Raw genomic sequence first — 17648 nt, 5'->3', positions numbered from 1 at the left:
CACTGACTAAAACGTTGCTGGTTTTAAGGCTGCTTTCTTTGTATCCCTTGAGTGGGATCAAGGAAACTGGGCAAAGGAAGCTGTCTCTCTTTCCCTCCTTCCCCAGGAGATGAGGAGGGGAAGGAGCTTCAGCCACTAGAAGAAAGAGAGGCTTGGCTCAGTAGCTCTGCAGTATGATTGATTGAGCCTGGCAAACTTAATCACACAGCAGAGCTGCAGAGCTAAGTTCCTCCATTGGCTGAGGCTCCTCCTCCCTTTGGGAAGTAACTACAAACAGCTTAGGACACAAGTAAAGCCTTCTTTAGAGGGTTGACAATCAGATATGCAGCTAAACGGAAGAAAGACTAAAACAAAATCAAGATTTGAACAAGAAATTGTACAAAGCTGAACAAAGAATTCAAACAACAAACCTCTAAAACAGAACTTCAAACCAAAATTAAATTTAATCTCTTATTGATAGAAGAAGTAGAAAGAAAGTTAAAATTTGCCAAACAGAATTATTTGGAAAATGCTAACAAACCAGATAGCTGGCTGGCTTACAGATTGAAAAAAAGAATGTACAAGAACTATCCTAGCTCTTAGAGGAAGTGACAATATAGAAAGATTTACAACGAATAAAATGCAAAAAATAATGAGAACTACTATAAAAACCAGTATAAAGGCTTAAAAACAGTTAAAGAAGCTCTGGAAAAATATTTGGCCCAATATAGTCCTAAGCCTTTTACAGAAGAATAATGTAAAATTTTGAATGATCCTGTAACAATAAAGGAATTGGTGGAAGCTATAGGACTGCAAAAAGAAGGTAAAGCACTGGGTCCAGACAGCTTACCTGCAGAATATTATAAAACATTTTGTTAGAAAAATATAAACTTTTGTTAGAAAAAATAGGCAATGAAAGTATAATGCCACCCTCCTGGCAAGAAGCCACCATCTCCTTGATACCTAAGGAAGCAAACAACTTAAAAGAGATTAAAAACTATAGACCAATTTTTCTCTTAAATGTGGGTTATAAGATTCTTGCATCCATATTAGCTCAACGCCTAAAAAGATTTCTTGTAGAGATTATTCATTTGGATCAAGCAGGTTTTCTCCTGAAAAGACATTTAAGTGACAATGTAATAATCCATGTATTATGAAACCCATCCTGATAAACAAATGGCATTAACTTTCTTGGATGCAGAGAAGGCCTTTGTCAATGCCAACTGGCAGTTTATGATACAACAATTAGAATTTATGAACTGTGGAACTGACTTTTTAAAGAGAATTCAAGCTATTTACGCTCATCAATCAGCGAAAGTAGTAATAAATGGGGAACTGACAGATTCTATTGATATTCAAAAGGGTACAAGACAAGGTTGTCCATTATTTCCATTACTATTTATTCTCACTTTGGAATCATTAAACAATCAGAGAAGATGCTACCATCAAAGGAGTCTCATCCAGAGTTGAAAATTATAAACTCAGAGCATTTGCAGACGATTTGGTTTTTATCCTGGAACAACCTACCAACTCTGTCAGACACTTGGTTTCGAACCTTAAACAATTTGGAGAAGTGGCTGGAATAAAGACTATCAGAAAACAAAATTTCTAGCAAAAAATATGTCTGTTGAGCAAATTAAAAGTTTTCAACAAACTTTTGAGAAGGTCAAATATTTAGGCAGTTTATGATACAACAATTAGAATTTATGAACTGTGGAACTGACTTTTTAAAGAGAATTCAAGCTATTTACTCTCATCAATCAGCGAAAGTAGTAATAAATGGGGAACTGACAGATTCTATTGATATTCAAAAGGGTACAAGACAAGGTTGTCCATTATTTCCATTACTATTTATTCTCATTTTGGAATCATTAAACAATCAGAGAAGATACTACCATCAAAGGAGTCTCATCCAGAGTTGAACATTATAAACTCAGAGCATTTGCAGACGATTTGGTTTTTATCCTGGAACAACTTACCAACTCTGTCAGACACTTGGTTTCGAACCTTAAACAATTTGGAGAGGTGGCTGGAATAAAGACTATCAGAAAACAAAATTTCTAGCAAAAAATATGTCTGTTGAGCAAATTAAAAGTTTTCAACAAGAATCAGGACTTGCTTATGAGAAGAAGGTCAAATATTTAGGCATTCAACCCACTAATGAAGCTAGTATGTTATACAAAGAGAATTATGAAGAGCTAAATAAAGAGATAAAGAAGGATCTGGAGACATGAAGAGATCTAAATATTTCTTTAATGGGAAGAATAGCAACAATTAAAATGAACATACTGCCAAGAATATTATTTCTCTTCCAAACTATTCCTATAGTACTAGCTAAAGCAGGGGTGTCAAACATGCAGTTCAGGGGTCGAATCAGGCCCCAAGAAGGCTCCTATCAGGCCCCAAGCAACTGATTGTCATCTGCTTCCTTCTCCCTCTCTCTTGCTTTCTTCTGCATCACAGCTTGCTTTGCCAGGCTTGTGCAATCGCACAGGAGCTACAAAGCAAAGCCTCTATTTTCTCCATTGGCTGATGCTCCTCCCTTGGGGAGGAAGGGGGGGGGAGAGCTTGCACAGCAGAGCTACTAAGCCCAGCCTCTCTTCCTTGTATTGCCTGAGGCTTCTTCCCCTTCTGGTCCCCTGGGGAAGGAAGGAAAGAGCCAGAGCTTCCTTTGCCCAGTTCCCTGGATCCCATGGGAGAAATTCAAAGAAAGCACCTTTGAGACCAAGGAGTGCTAACACATGCTGTGGCAAATCAAATGCAAGACTGTGATCAGGCAGGCAAAAAGGGACTATGAGGAGCATATTGCAAAAAAACATAAAGACCAAAAATAAAAAAATTCTTCAAATATATTAGAAGCAGGAAACCAGCCAGGGAGGCAGTGGGGCCCTTGGATGACCAAGGGGTAAAAGGATTACTGAAGGAGGATAGGGGGATGGCTGAGAAGCTGAATGCATTTTTTTGCCTCCGTCTTCACTGTGGAAGATAAGTGTTTTCCCCCTCCAGAACCGCTAATTTTGAGAGGGGTGTTGAAGGACCTGAGTCAGACTGAGGTGATGAGAGAGGAGGTCCTACAACTGATAGACAAATTAAAAATTAATTAGTCAGCAGGCCCAGATGGCATACATCCAAGAGTTCTGAAAGAACTCAAAGATGAATTTGTGGATCTCCTGACAAAAATATGTAATCTTTCATTGAAATCTGCCTCCGTTCCTGAGGACTGGAAGGTAGCAAATGTCACCCCCATCTTTTAAAAGGATTCCAGAGGAGATCTGGGAAATTACAGGCCATTCAGTCTGACTTCAATACCGGGAAAGTTGCTGGAAACCGTTATCAAAGAGAGAATGAGTAGGCATATTGATGAGCATATTGATTAACAATTTGGAGTTGGGAGTAAGCAGTGAAGTGGCTAAGTCTGCAGATGACACTAAATTGTTCAGGGTGGTGAAAACCAGAGAGAATTGTGAGGCACTCCAAAGGGATCTGTTGAAGCTGGGTGAGTAGACGTCAGCAGGGCAGATGAGGTTCAACGTGGCCAAGAACACATTGGGCCAAAACTCCTAGCTATAAATACAAGTTGCATGGGTGTGAACTGTCAGAGACTGACCAAGAGTAAGATCTTGGGTTTGTGGTAGATAACTCACTGAAAATGTCAAGACAGTGTGCGATTGTAATAAAAAAGGCCATCGCCATGCTGGTAATTATTAGGAAGGAAATTGAAAACAAATCAGCCAGTATCATAATGCCCCGGTATAAATCAATGGTGTGGCCTTGTTTGGAGTACTGTGTACAGTTTTGGTCACCGCACCTCAAAAAAGATATAGCACTGGAAAAAGTGCAGAAAAGGGCAACTAGAATGATTAAAGAGGGTTGGAACACTTTCCCTACGAAGAAAGGTTAAAACGCTTGGGGCTCATTAGCTTAGAGAAACGTTGACTGTGGGGTGACATGATAGAGGTTTACAAGATTACGCATGGGATAGAGAAGGCAGAGAAAGAAATACTTTTCTCCCTTTCTCGTAATACTAGAAATCATGGGCATTCAATGAAATTGCTGAGCAGTCAGGTTAGAACTGATAAAAGGAAGTACTTCTTCACCCAAAGGGTGATTAACATGTGAAATTCACTGCCACAGTTTGTGGTGGTAGCTACAAGCATAGACAGCTTCAAGAGGGGAATGGATAAGCAGAATTAGCCACAGCTTATTGTTGGAACTCTCTGTCTGGGGCAGTGATGCTCTGTTTTCTTGTGCTGGGAGGGGGGGGGCACAGTGGAAGGGCTTCTAGCCCTCTTGATGGCACTTGGGTTTTTTGTCCACTGTGTGACACAGAGTGTTGGACTGGATGGGCCATTGGCCTGATCCAACATGGCTTCTCTTATGTTCTTATTTTAAGGTTTTTTTTAAATATATTTGTATTTTTCTGTGTTCTTTATAAAATTTATATCTCTGCAGTGCTACCTAATCTTAAATAGGTATACACATGGCCCGGCTCAACATGGCTCAACCCAACCAGACATGGCCCAGCCCAACAAGGTCTCTTTTATGTCAGATCCAGCTCTCAAAACAAATGAGTTTGACACCCCTGACCTAGTGTTCTTCCAAGTGTTAAACAAGCCAACCACTAGATTCATCTGGCAGAATAAAAAACCAAGAATAAAGCTGAAAGCTGAAAAGCTGAAAGCATTACAAGACTTCAAAGCAAGGGCTAGTTTTGCACTACTGGACTGGCAACTGTATTATAAAGCCTGTGTTTTAATTTGGGTGGGAGAGTGGATATTATTGAAAAATAAGAAACTGCTTATGTTAGAAGGGCATGACCTTGTAAAGGGATGGCATTTGTACTTGTGGTATCAGAAAACGGACACTTTTAAACATTTTAATATCCATATATTAAGAAGGTCCTTATATCAGGAATGGCCCTGGTTAAAACTCAAAATTTATACCAAAATTCCGAGATGGGTCTCACCAACTGAAACTTTTATCCAACTGAAATTATTGTCCCAAAATATAATATTACCTATGAAGAATGACTGAAGGACAATGATGAATTGAAAACACAAGAAGACTTAGCAGCCTATAACATTTCCTTTGATTGGTGGACAAGACTTCAATTAGAATCGAGATATGCTAAAGACAAAGTCATAGGGTTTGCTACTGAACAATATGGATTTGATAAGATAATTTTAGGACCACAGCAACATTTAATTTAAAATTACTCAATGCAAGAAAATATTTCTAAAATGTTTTATAGATGGTATATGATGCCCGATAAACTGTCTAAAATGTATGCTACTGTCTCAAGTAAGTATTGGAAATGTATTTCTCAAGCGGGTACATTTTTTCATATTTGGTGGACTTGTGGAGTTATGAAAAAATATTGGATTATGGTGCATGAAATGCTACAAAAGAGACTGAAAACACATGCCCATTTTAAACCAGAACTATTTTTATTGAATATAAAATGGACCTTCCAAGACAGGGTAAACATTTGATGATACATATTATAACAGCAGCAAGATTTTTGATAGCACAATGCTGGAAACACCATGAAGTTCTGAAAAAACAAGAATTGATTGATAAAATATTAGAGACAGAAGAAATGGATATACTTGCACTTTGTCTTAAGAGCTGGCTGTTGAAAGATGGAGAAAATCTTTGGAAACCTTTTTACAAATGGCTTAATGCATGAACTTGATTTTGTATATTATCTGTTTCACTTTCCATTGTATTCATCATTTTGATATGGTTGAATTTATAGTAGCAAATTATTTAGCATCACCTATAGCCTTGTTAAGACTAAGAGTACTATTATGTAATCTAATGATGCAGGAAAAAATGATGTTGACTCTATTGTACTTTTACCCCTTTTCCCACTTCTGTATTCCTTTATCCCTCCCCTCCCCTTTTTCAAAATTTCAATAAATATATATAACCGGGAAGAGGGAGGGGGAGGAAGGAAAAAGTGAGAGGTTGCTTTGCTCAGCTGCCTCATCACAGGAGAGAAAGAAAAAATGGTGACCAAAAAAAAGCAGGCGTGGGAGAAGGAAGCAGATGATGGCTGCTTGCTGTCGGACCTGATGGGAGCCCTTTGGGGGCCAGATCAGGTCCACAGGCTGTATGTTTGACACCCCTGCTAGCATGCTCTGTCAGATTCAATGCAATTTCTCCACCAGCACCATTCTACATTTCTCCCAACCCTTTGCAGATCAAGCAGCTCTGTGGTAAACCGGTGGGGCTGGGTTTCGTCCCATGGGTGAGAGAGGTAAGCGAAAGGCAACCTTGGTGATAGCTTCAAGGAACTTCACATTTCATGTTTCTACACTGGCCTCAGCAGAATACATGTTTGGAAGACTAACTCCCCCAGAGCATTCTGGAATCCAGTAGGATTCATGAGCCTCCATTGGCAGACCATTTTAACTGGACGCCTTCTCATGCAGAGTGTTGGAGCCACATTCACTTGGTTTTCAGTAGGCAGTGGTTAGACCATGGTTCAGGATGAATCTCCAGCCCTGAAACGAAATTTTCAATCAAAGGCTTAGTGAAAAGGTTACGTCCAGGGTGTGACCTCTTTCATGTGTTGGGCCAGTCATGATTTGGCAGAGAGCCAAGGCAGTCAAAAAAGCTATCGAATCCTGGCCCAATCCTGATAAGGTACCATCAGCATGAATGTTGAAGTCCTCCAGAACAATAAATGTAGGTATAACGGCGCGCCTCGCGGTCTCACTGGATCGCTTCTCTATATGCAGCTTATGACTACCCCAGCCCTCTTCAGCCTCAGTTCTTCCTCTTGAATTTTACCTCACGGCTAGGAAACTCAAGGGGTGGGTGTAATATGGATTTCTCAATACTAGTCTCTTCGGGGGTTTTGGTTTTGCTTTCAGATGGATATAAACTCAGTTTGTAGGTAGGGGACCACAGCAGCTTTGATAGCTTTCCCAAAATACTGGCACCAGAGAACTTTAAAGTAAACCACAGAAATTTATTAACATACACACACCGTCTTCAACTGGGGAATGGGAAATATATACATGGGCTATATTGTATCTCAAGCAGTTAACAGTTTCATCGTAGTTCAGGCTTTATAATATCAAGTTCGCTTAGGTCTCTCAGGTTTCACAGATCATATAGATTTCACTCTCCAACACTATTCTAGGTTGGCCTCTTGGGTATAATGTGCCAAGTCCCTTAAGTTGACTGGTGTCTCTTCTCCCAGCCCTTCAGACTTCTAGACCCACATCTTTCCCTCAACCACCTCTTTAGCTCTTAAGAGACGTTTATCTGTGTCTGTGACTTCTCAGGTCTTTTACTGTGACTCTTCTCTAGTCATACACAGCCCTGCGGCTGTCTAAATAGAGTGAACAGTGAGCTTTGCTTCTCTCGAAGACTCTCCTCAGCTCCTGTCTCAGCTCCTTCTCAGACCAACTGCTCTCTTCAGCAGTCTCTCTCAGACTCTGTCCTCTAGAGTTCCAAGCCTCTGGCCCCCACCCTCAGGTCATCTGACACAGGCTCTATGCGTCCTTAGTTTTCTTGTTAACCCGTTCATTACCGTCACAGTAGGATTCTCTAGTATCACATCCAGCAGCATCCCTGCCAACCCCAGAGAGTGCCCTCTGGGAAACTAGGCAGCCAGTAGACAAGCAGACTGCCTAATCTAGCCTTAGTTCCTAATAAAAGGAGTATACAGTCAATGCCAATGATAGTTTGCACTGAAAAGTCTACAGAAGATGAAAGACAGAGGATAATAGCCATGCCTTCTCCCTGGCCCAGTGAGCAGGGTTAATGGAGAGTCAGGGGGTGTTAGTAGGGACAGAGATACCATGTCATTTCCTTCCAGCCACAGTTCTGTTACACAAGTCAAGTCAATTTCTTCTTCCTGCAACATCTCATAGAGGGGTTCAGTTTGGTGCTTTACTGATCTGGTATTGCACAATATTTGTACAGACATGGGTATTTTATCAGCAGTCTGAATGCTACAAAGATTAGACAGACAGGCAGTGATCATTGTCAAAAACACGCCATCTGTGTGGTTTCTGAATTATTTTCTGTTTCCATGAGTGTTAATAACATTGATGCTATTGTTATCATACTGCATCCATAAGTAGCTAGATACCTGGAGTTTAATTTTCCTATTCCAACACTAGTTAATACACAATGGAAGTTTCCATTTCCAACTGTTTTATGTGTGAAGTAACAGTTTAATGTCAGTGAACATTTCCAGTATGTGGGAGATTGATCCCTGAAGAAGAATTGTAGATTTATACCCCGCCCTTCTCTCTGAATCAGAGACTCAGAGTGGCTTACAATCTCCTTTATCTTCTCCCCCCACAACAGACATCCTGTGAGGTGGGTGGGGCTGAGAGGGCTCTCACAGCAGCTGCCCTTTCAAGGACAACCTCTGTGATAGCTATGGCTAACCCAAGGCCATTCCAGCAGGTGCAAGTGGAGGAGTGGGGAATCAAACCTGGTTCTCCCAGATAACAGTCCACGCACTTAACCACTACACCAAACTGGTTCTGCTGTGTCTAATGGTGTTGACACACAGCAGCTCATGTGTGTTATTTTGACAGACCAAGCATTAAGAATTAATTTATCCGCAACCACACTGAAAACAATGTCTTTTAGAATTATCCTTTTTTAAAAAAAAATTGTATCCCGCCCTCCACTCCGAATCGCAGAGTGGCTCACAATCTCCTTTATCTTCTTCCCCCACAGCAGACACCCTGTGAGGTGGATGGGGTTGAGAGGACTCTCACAGAAGCTGCCCTTTCAAGGACAACTTCTGCCAGAGCTATGGCTGACCCAAGGCCATTCCAGCAGCTGCAAGTGGAGGAGTGGGGAATCAAACCTGTTTCTCCCAGATAAGAGTCCGCACACTTAATTACTACACCAAACTGGCTCTTTCTTTGCAAAGAGTTTGAGAAAGATAAGCTACCCTTCTCCACATTGGTCATATCTTTGTTATTTTAGAAAGTAGTGTGTACAGTGTTGCACCAATTGGGAATCTATAACCAGAGAGCATTCCAGGCTTTATTCCCATGGCTTTTTCTGGTTTAACATTGTGGGGTATTTGTGTGTGCATGAATACAAAGTCAGGGGCAATATTTACCCTAATACAAGGTGGGGGAGCTGTGCAAGGCTGTAGAGCTCCAAATAGAAAAGTATCCAGGATGTGAAAGGTGGCAACTGTCTGTCCTTTTGTGTGCATCCTTTGTGACATCTAGCATTAGAACTGTCATAGCAACTTAGCGCCAAGACTGGGAAAACAAAAGGCTGGAATTTAGAGAAAGTCAGGTTTTATATTATAGGTCTTTCCCATACATGAACACATACTCACATACTTCAGCTCATATCAAGAAATTATTCCTTGAAGTCCTTGTCTGTTATGGTATTGGTTGGTTTGAGTAGCTGCTACTGTGCTTGATCTGATTTCCAGTTGCATTTTAAATTCCCATTTATGTTTATATTACAGGTGTATTCTACAGAATTGTGTTGTGTGCCAAAATGCAGTGATAGAGAAAGGAGCTGACATTAAAGACTGTCTAGTTGGAAACAGCCAGCACCTGGAACCCAAATGTAAGCAAAGCAAATGGTCTTTTTACTCAACTGGTGGTAGTCAAAAGGCCTGGTATTCCTAACCCATTATTTCTTCCAGAATTTCTTTTATCCTTTCTCAAGTATATCAGTACGCAAGTGAACCAGAAAAAAATATGTGGATTTAATTGAGCAGAGTGATTGTAAAAGTAACTTCTTGAAATAAGGGTGGTATACAGATGAATTGTTCTCTAAGTGAAGACAGTAGCAAAGCTTCCACTGGCTCTGTTCTGTTAAAGATGTTATTTAGATAAGTCTGTTACCAGAGGCAACATTTAGCAGATACACAAGAGCAATGGTTGTCATCACATGCCCAAAGCATCACTGGTCAAGCTAGAGCAGGTATGATTGATGGAATGCATATTTGATCAGACATGCAGCATAGCAGTGGGTGTGGTGGGGAGTTGTTTACATAGAATGTCCATCTACATGCCCACCACCTAACCCCTGTCATGTTCTACTGTCATGTCTCTATTTATATATTTCATTTTTATGTTGTTCTTTGCCCAAGGATCAGAATGTGGCATACATGCCCACCCTTCTTTATCACCACAACAACCCAGCAACGTTGGTTAGGCTATAGATACTGCCCCGAGCACCCAGTGAGTTTCATGGCTTGAGTGGGGATTTGAACCTGGATCTCCTTGCTCCAAAAATGATATTGAGATCATCATACCGCACTGGCTCTTTAGAGCAGTGATACCCTGAAACGGTACCAGTCTGGGACCACTTTCAGCTATGTGAAAGTATCTGCTGCCATATAGGCACATTTTATGCCAATAAAGGTATGAAATTGAAATTGATATAGGCACATGTGTGTATATCACAAGCTTGTGTTCTGGACACAAGTAGTTTGAAGAATTATATAATGCAGCCCAGAACCTCTGAGATCTTTGAAAGTGTGGCCAGTAGAGACTACAGACGGCAACATGCTTTTTTCCTGCCTGCAGTGGCATCAACGTGAAGCAGCACAGAGGTATGAAATAAAAACCAGGCCCCATCAGCTTCACTATGAAGCATGAGGAGTGGGCTCTAGAAAGAAATTTATACTACAAGTTTGGCAACTGCTTAATCAGAACTGATGAACCCAGTCTTATTAATGGACAGGCTGACTAACAATTTCCTTTCAACCCAGGTCTTGATATCTGCTAAGGAGATTTGGTGGTTTGTTATGCTGAGTGCTGAGCTGTTATGAAGGCATTGTATTAAGTTGCTTGTTTTGTGGTGGGAATGGTTGGCTCGTGCTCTTTTGCTTTCTTTCAAGCAGTGTGATTTTTAGGTGACTGCAAGCACCAGTCATTTCTGACTCTGGGGTGACGTCGCATCACGATGTTTTCACGGCAGACTTTTTTACCTGCATACAATAGAAAGGCTGGCTGGCTTTGATACACAGTTTATCCTCTGGTTGCAAAAGTGTTTATAGTACATTTTGTCTTTTAGTTTTGGCATAAATTAATGTAGTAGTCATGATAGCGAATGAGCACTATCATTTGCTAATAGTCTTAGACACTGAGGAACTAGGACTTTTCAAGATGAACCACTTATAGCTTCCCATTGCATATTTTGGTGTGTACTATTATCTATGAATGTGAAAGTCTTAAACTGTGGTAGTCAACTTGTTAGGTAGATGATATTGAAAAATGACAAATGTTCTGATTTCCTAGAGCTACAGTCAACCATGTAACACCCACCTAGCTGATGTGCCATAACCCAGAGTTGTCATAAGCCTCATGGTCTGATTTTACTTTTTTCAGAAGAAGCCGGAGGCTGTAATTCAAAGCTTTTAACAGGTCTAATAGCTCTTCTGTGCTAATGAGCATAGGTTTGTAGAGTCAAGAGACCAAATTTTGAATACAGAGGTCTGTCCTGGGCTAGAATTTACCACAACTGCAAATGGCTTTCTGTAGCCTGAAGTGCTTTGTAAACTGCTTATGTGAGTCAGAGGACCTGTTGTTAATTGTCCATGTCACCACATGATATTTGTATAACAGGAGCTATGCATCTGGAAGACTAGGAAGTTTAACTCTTAGGAGCTGGCAAGCAGGGCTTTGTACTTGCAGCCAGTAGTGGCATTTGCACCTGTATGGCTCTGCAACAATGTAAGAAAAACTTACTACACAAGGGTTTGTATTCTTATTAATCTCCTAGTCTGGCTTCCTCCTCTTCCCTCAGAAATGGGCTAAGGAGTCCTTAAAATGTGCCTGTCACATACGAGAATGTTAAGTAAACGAATATACCTCTTTCCATCCTCCCAGGACTTAGGGCCATAATAGAGGTGATATTGAGAGACCCATGCCTGGTTCTTCCCAGCATTAAACAAAAAAAGATAAATAGCTGCCATGTGGGCTCCAAGTTCAGGGCCATGACACCAGGAGGGAGCTGACACAAGGAGTTCAACCCTTTTATCCATGCAGTCACCAGTCACAACTGCCACAGGCTCCCTCCTCCATTATTAGTCCTTTCTGTCTAGCACGAAACGGGAGTTGGTTCTGATAAGCAAAGTATAAAGATAGAAAGGTTAAACTGAGGGCTTGACACTGCCTGTGCTAGCCTTTTGAAAGCCCTGGGAGTAAATCAGAGTTCTCCCAACATCATGTCTATTTTGGCCCCTAATTGAGGGACTTACTGGCATATTGTGACCAGACAGAATTAAGTTATTAATGGTGGTATTAGTATATTACAGGAAAAACATATGACCAACATAAACTCACATATTAAAGACCACTTTTTCCAATGCTTGCAGTGGATCCTCAGAGAGAGACAGACATATTTTGTGGATGAAAAAAGTTGTAAAGAGAAAGATCAAAAGGCCATGAAATACAAGAATTCCAGCGTGTGACATATGTCATTCAAGTGGTCTTGGTTCAAGTCTCAGAAAATACAAACATCTTGATGAATTCTCATTCTGCAGTTTTACACTGCATTCTCCCTTTGAAGTTCATTAGTTGAAAAGTAAATCAGCAACAATATTTCCTGGAGAACTGAAATGTTTTCTCACTGTCTTCTGAATATTACCTTTTAATGTCTGATTTGTTTCCATTTAATTCTTTTGAATAGAGAAGCGCAATGTTGGCAGACAAGCAAATAATGAGCCCTGATGTGCGGCTGATAATACTGGCCTCTAACATTTCCTTTGAGTAAATACAGACATCCATCATATCATCAGGTGTTCGCTTATTTGCTCACCCTCATGTTTTGAACCTGCACTGATTTTTTTATGTCATCTGATAGCCAGGGGCACTTTTTACCAACATTTTTTTTTTTGTCTGAGCTCTTGCCCTTCTTAAACAGAAGCAACTTTGTTTGTACAGAGGGGATCCAAGTCAGACTTCTGGACTTGACTATTGTAATGAGCTGGCATCACCTTTACAGAACACAGAGGACTGGTGGGTGAAGGGTAAAGAAAAAAAAAGTTCTCTTTCACCAGCATGTTCCACTGGTAATGCATAGAATAATTCAACCTTAAGACAAGTAAAAGTCAACACTAAAACCACAGATAATAGAAAGCAAAGTGGAGGCATCACAACTATTGGTTAAAAGCATGGGTAACAAAACAGATTTCATTTGGCACCTAAGAAGAGGTCAGGCAAACTTGACTGAGGAGGAATGTCACAGCTGGGATGCCACCACAGAGAAGATGCTCTCTCCATTAGCTATCCATCTAACCACTGAAGGCGGAAGCACTTGTAGAAGGGCCTCTGATACAGATCCCATGCTAAAGTAGGTTCAGATGTTCCTTGATACACCAGTCCCAAAACATTTATGGCTCTGTAGGTTGAATTCAGCACCTTGAATTGGGCCCAGAAATGAACTAGAAGCCAATTAAGGTCTTTCAATAGAGGGAAATGTGTTCCCAAAGGACATTATTTTACTTCATTTATACCCTGCCTTTCTCCCTAAGGGTAACTGAAAGTGGCTACATCATTCTCCTCCCCTCCATTTTTATCATCGCAACAATACCCTGTGAGGTAGGTTAGGCTGAGTCTACTGTCATCCAGCAGGCTTCCATGATAGAGTGGGGATTCTAACCTCCTAGGGTCAGCACTCTAACCAATGCACCATACTGGGTCTCTATCAGTGTGGCTGTTTCCTTCTGAACCAGCTGTAATTTCTGAAGCATCTTCAAAGGTAGCCTTGTGTATATCATATTACATGAATCAAGCCTGGATGCCACCCAAATGTGGATTACCATAGCAAGACTATTTCTGTCCTCTAGGGGCCACCATTGAGGGACTGGTCATAGCTTATCACAGTCATTTGTGCCACAGATGCTACATGAGCATCCAGGTCTTAAAGCTGGATCTAGAAGGATCCAAACTGTCCCCTTGATCCTCAAGGGAGAAAGAAACCCAATCTAGAGCAAGGGAGACTCTGCCATCCTGATATAATCACTTACCAACAGCACTTTTGTTTGAAACTGAAGTTCAGGAATTAGCCTTCACCCAAGCTGTCCAACAGTTAAGAGTGAAATCAGCGGACTGTGGTAGTGATGCCATTCTTGATGGCATCAGATGTCACTAAGAGATCCAAGACAGTCCACAGAGTCACACTTCCCAGTCTTTCTCATTCATGGTAGTGATTATCTATTAATACAGTTTTTAAAGATGGAAATCCCACCCTTCCTTTCTCTGCATGCCCCCAGATTTCATCTGCCAGCTCTTAATGTAAGTGCATGGGAAGCCAACAGTCCTCCAGGATTATGGGCATAGTTTCTGCATTGTCCCTCTCCTCTCCAATAAGTGCAGCATATGGCCTTTAGTCAGAGCTACGTCTGGGGTTGCTTCTGTTTTGCCTCAATAAGATTAATAGATATTTCGGGGCCTAGCTACACTTTTACAAACTCCTTGCATCCTGTCCATGTCCACTGCGAGGACTTTCAAGGAGGCATGTGTTTTTTGCGTTCCGTGCTAAGAACTCGATTCTAAGGCACACAGAGAAGATGCTACTCAGATTGGGACTGCCCCCGTGCTGTTTTCCCAAGCTGAAGTGGCCCTGGGGAATCATTGTTTGGTTCACTGGAGAAGGTTCTGTGTATTAACATATACGTGTCAGTTTCCCCAGTGTGGCAAATAATGACTTCCCAGGACTTTTTCAGGTCAGGAAAATGGTATCAAGGGAAGAACTTAAAGCCCCTCTCGATGCATACTGCAGTCCTGATTTGAACAGGATCTGTACATGTCTGGGAACTGATTTCCAAGCATGGTACTTGCACCACATCTCTCCTTGAAATTCCTCATAGTGGACTCAGACAAGACACGAGGACTTCATAGCACGTACTATGAAGTCCCTGAGTCTTCAAGATATTTTTGGGAACTAACTTCTGCCCATCCCTTCACTGCCTTGCTTTGGCATAAAATGTTGCTCTTTTCCCCAAGCCCCAAGTTTTGTGCAAAAAGACTTAATAACCAGATAAAATATAATCATGGCTTGGCAAAGCATTCTTCTGAAAAGAAAAACCTTCCTTGATGTTTGGCCAAAACAAAATGGTTGCCATCTAGCAGGAGGCTAATGATTATTGTTTTAGTAAAGATATTTTGCTTGTAGATACTTTGGATTGTTACCAGGCTGGTGAATGAAAGAAATATGGCTTGTTTTAATAGGCCTGTTAAGCAACTCTTTCCCCTGAGAATATTTAAAGGCCCTCAGCCAACCCCCCCCCCCACCCAAGTTTGCTTTTGCCAACTCATGAAGCTTCATATCTAAGCAGGGAATTGCATTCTGGGAGTTGCAAGTGCTCCTGAGAGTTGGGTTCTGAGAGTTGTACCATACAGTTCTGTAAACAGTGTTAGGATTTTGTGGCTGTACCAGGGCCATCCTGTAACTGTCTAAATAAAGACTGAGAGGAACAGAGCAAGTATTCACTAGAAGGTCCCACTCACCCTACCAACATAAACAAGACAGCCCCCCACCTGTTTCCCCTCTCTCTCACCACATGGATCTTCCAGAGCTATCCTGCCTTCTGACCTCTTGCTGCAGTGCAGCTGCTCCCTGTGTCCTGAAACCTTGGTGGGTATCCCCTCCATTCCAGCTCACAGTTATTAAGTCAGTTTGAGAGACAAGAGTTGCTCCTTCTCTCCTATGGAAGCACCAACCAGAGCCACCCACATTGTGTATTTGTGTATGCATTTCTTGTTCCTTTTTAAAAAAATTATTTAAACTATCTCCAGCTTTTAAAGAGTGCAAATACACAGCAGAGTCTTTCATCACTGGTGTATAATAGAGCAGTAATTCTGTGCCAGGGACTGTTTTCTATTTTATTTTAAAGGGTTTATAAAACAGTGAATGTAATTGAGTGAGTAAACTGAACATTTTCTGGAGACCCTTAGGCTAAACTTAGTGGTGGTCCTGGGGTTTGGCCATAACCCCTTCTCTTTGCCTTCCTCCTCCTCCTCCTCCTTTCCAGCTCAGCCTTGCCACCACCGCCAGCGATTTATCTGAGGCTAACTGAGCAAACAACGATGAGATTATTTTGATATTCCTCCCAAAGGCAGAGCTCTCAAAAAGAGAGACTGCCAGCAAACATCTGCTGTCAGGTGGAGCAAAATACGTTATCATTAATATCCATGCCAGGGTGAAGTTTTTTGCTGCAGCAGAGTCATTTCTGTGCCTGTATTTGTTCAAGTGACAGTTTGTCACAGAAGCTCAGCCTGCTAGGTCCTGAGTTTTCTGCAGAGTTCCCTCAGCCTGTTTTCTGAGCTTGCTTGTGCAGCATTCATCAGTTCCCATCAGAAATTCCTGTGTAACAAGTAACACCATTCTCCAAGCCATTCAAGTTGGTACACCCAGAACAAATGGGCCAGGCATTGCTCCTTCACCAAGTGCTAATCAGAAATTTTGATGTGGGCTCTGGATCTGCTTGGCACAGATGCTCACAGTCAGAAACAATTGTGCCAAGTGGAGTCCAAATTCTGGGACCCTTCTGAAAAGTACCTTCTTTAATCCCACTCTTTTCTTTGTGGTTTGAATGCCTCTGTAACCCTGCCAATGGCAAATAAAAGACAGCCTAGTAAGACATTTCTGGGGAGGTAGAGAATTTGCAAAAGCCTAACTGGATATTGAAAAAGGGGTAAACCCAGCTAAAAAGAACTGCCTTTCGACCTGGGACTGAAGACTCCTAGACAGCCCTTACTTCTGGTAAATCTGAGCATAGTTCAGTAGATGGTTAACACAGAAGAGGTTTCAGCTCTTTGCCAACAAGAAGTTGAGGAGAGGAGGCAGGCTGAGCTGTGCTCTCATTTCTACAGCACTACCTTCCTTTGGTCATTTCTACAGCACTACCTTTCTACAGCACTACCTTCCTACTAGTGTCCATATAGGCACCTGTCAGCCACAGCTGCTGGTTCCTCTGTGCTTTTGTTGTTTAGTCACAGTGACACATGCTTGTAAACGGTCATGTAGAGATACCTTCTGCTATTTGATCAGTTTTCTCTGATAGAATAAACAAGTTTGTTGTAGCACAGCAATCTATTTCTCTCCCCCCCCCCCAATGTCCTGTCCTACATTTAATTTGAAAAGGCATTGATTGTAACTCATAGTTCCTGTTCCTTTTCTCTCTTGCAGCTAAACACGTTAATGAAATTATTATGGGTACCGAACAGCTGATGGAAATCTGAGTTTGGTGGACTTGGGGGTTGAAATTCTGGCCATATGAGGCAGCAGCACAACTAGATATTCTGCTTCACGAGCTCTGTCCTGGCAGCGTTTACACCGGTACCCTTTCCTGCTTCAGTTTTCCATTTACACCTTAATAAAGAAATGTTGACAGAGATGGCTTTCTGTCTTTTCTTTTGACTCTTCTTGGATTCCTCCCCTCATTGACATGCGTGCTGCTTTGCAGAGGGCGATACTGGTTCCTGAAAATCCAATGAATGCACCGTGTTGCCAGCCAAACTAACAGCAGGGACCACACAGATTGCGTTCAGTCAAAAGAACAGCTTAGCTGATCTCACTGTGATGAAAGTGCCAGCTTTCTGGTTCCAGTACTGCTGAAAAGTACAAGATACTACAAGATTGTTCAGACTAAGGCTAACTACAGGATGTTACAAAACTATCGTATAACCGTTGGAGAAGAGGTTGAA

At 41.5% G+C, this 17648-nt stretch overlaps 1 protein-coding gene across 1 annotated transcript in view; it reads left to right on the top strand.

Annotated features, from left to right (window-relative positions):
- Positions 1-17336, top strand: part of EIF2B3 (eukaryotic translation initiation factor 2B subunit gamma) — a 209080-nt gene extending 191744 nt beyond the window's left edge. The window contains exons 11-12 of the mRNA XM_060231736.1: positions 9449-9552; positions 17131-17336. Coding sequence (XP_060087719.1) covers positions 9449-9552; positions 17131-17183 — 157 coding nt within the window. The 3' untranslated portion in view covers positions 17184-17336. The remainder of the gene's footprint in view (positions 1-9448; positions 9553-17130) is intronic.
- Positions 17337-17648: the final 312 nt, after the last annotated feature.

The sequence above is a fragment of the Heteronotia binoei genome, chromosome 2 (assembly GCF_032191835.1).
Source record: "Heteronotia binoei isolate CCM8104 ecotype False Entrance Well chromosome 2, APGP_CSIRO_Hbin_v1, whole genome shotgun sequence".
Taxonomy (NCBI): domain Eukaryota; kingdom Metazoa; phylum Chordata; class Lepidosauria; order Squamata; family Gekkonidae; genus Heteronotia; species Heteronotia binoei.
Note: the sequence above shows the minus strand (reverse complement) of the source record. Positions and strands in the feature narration are given on the sequence as shown.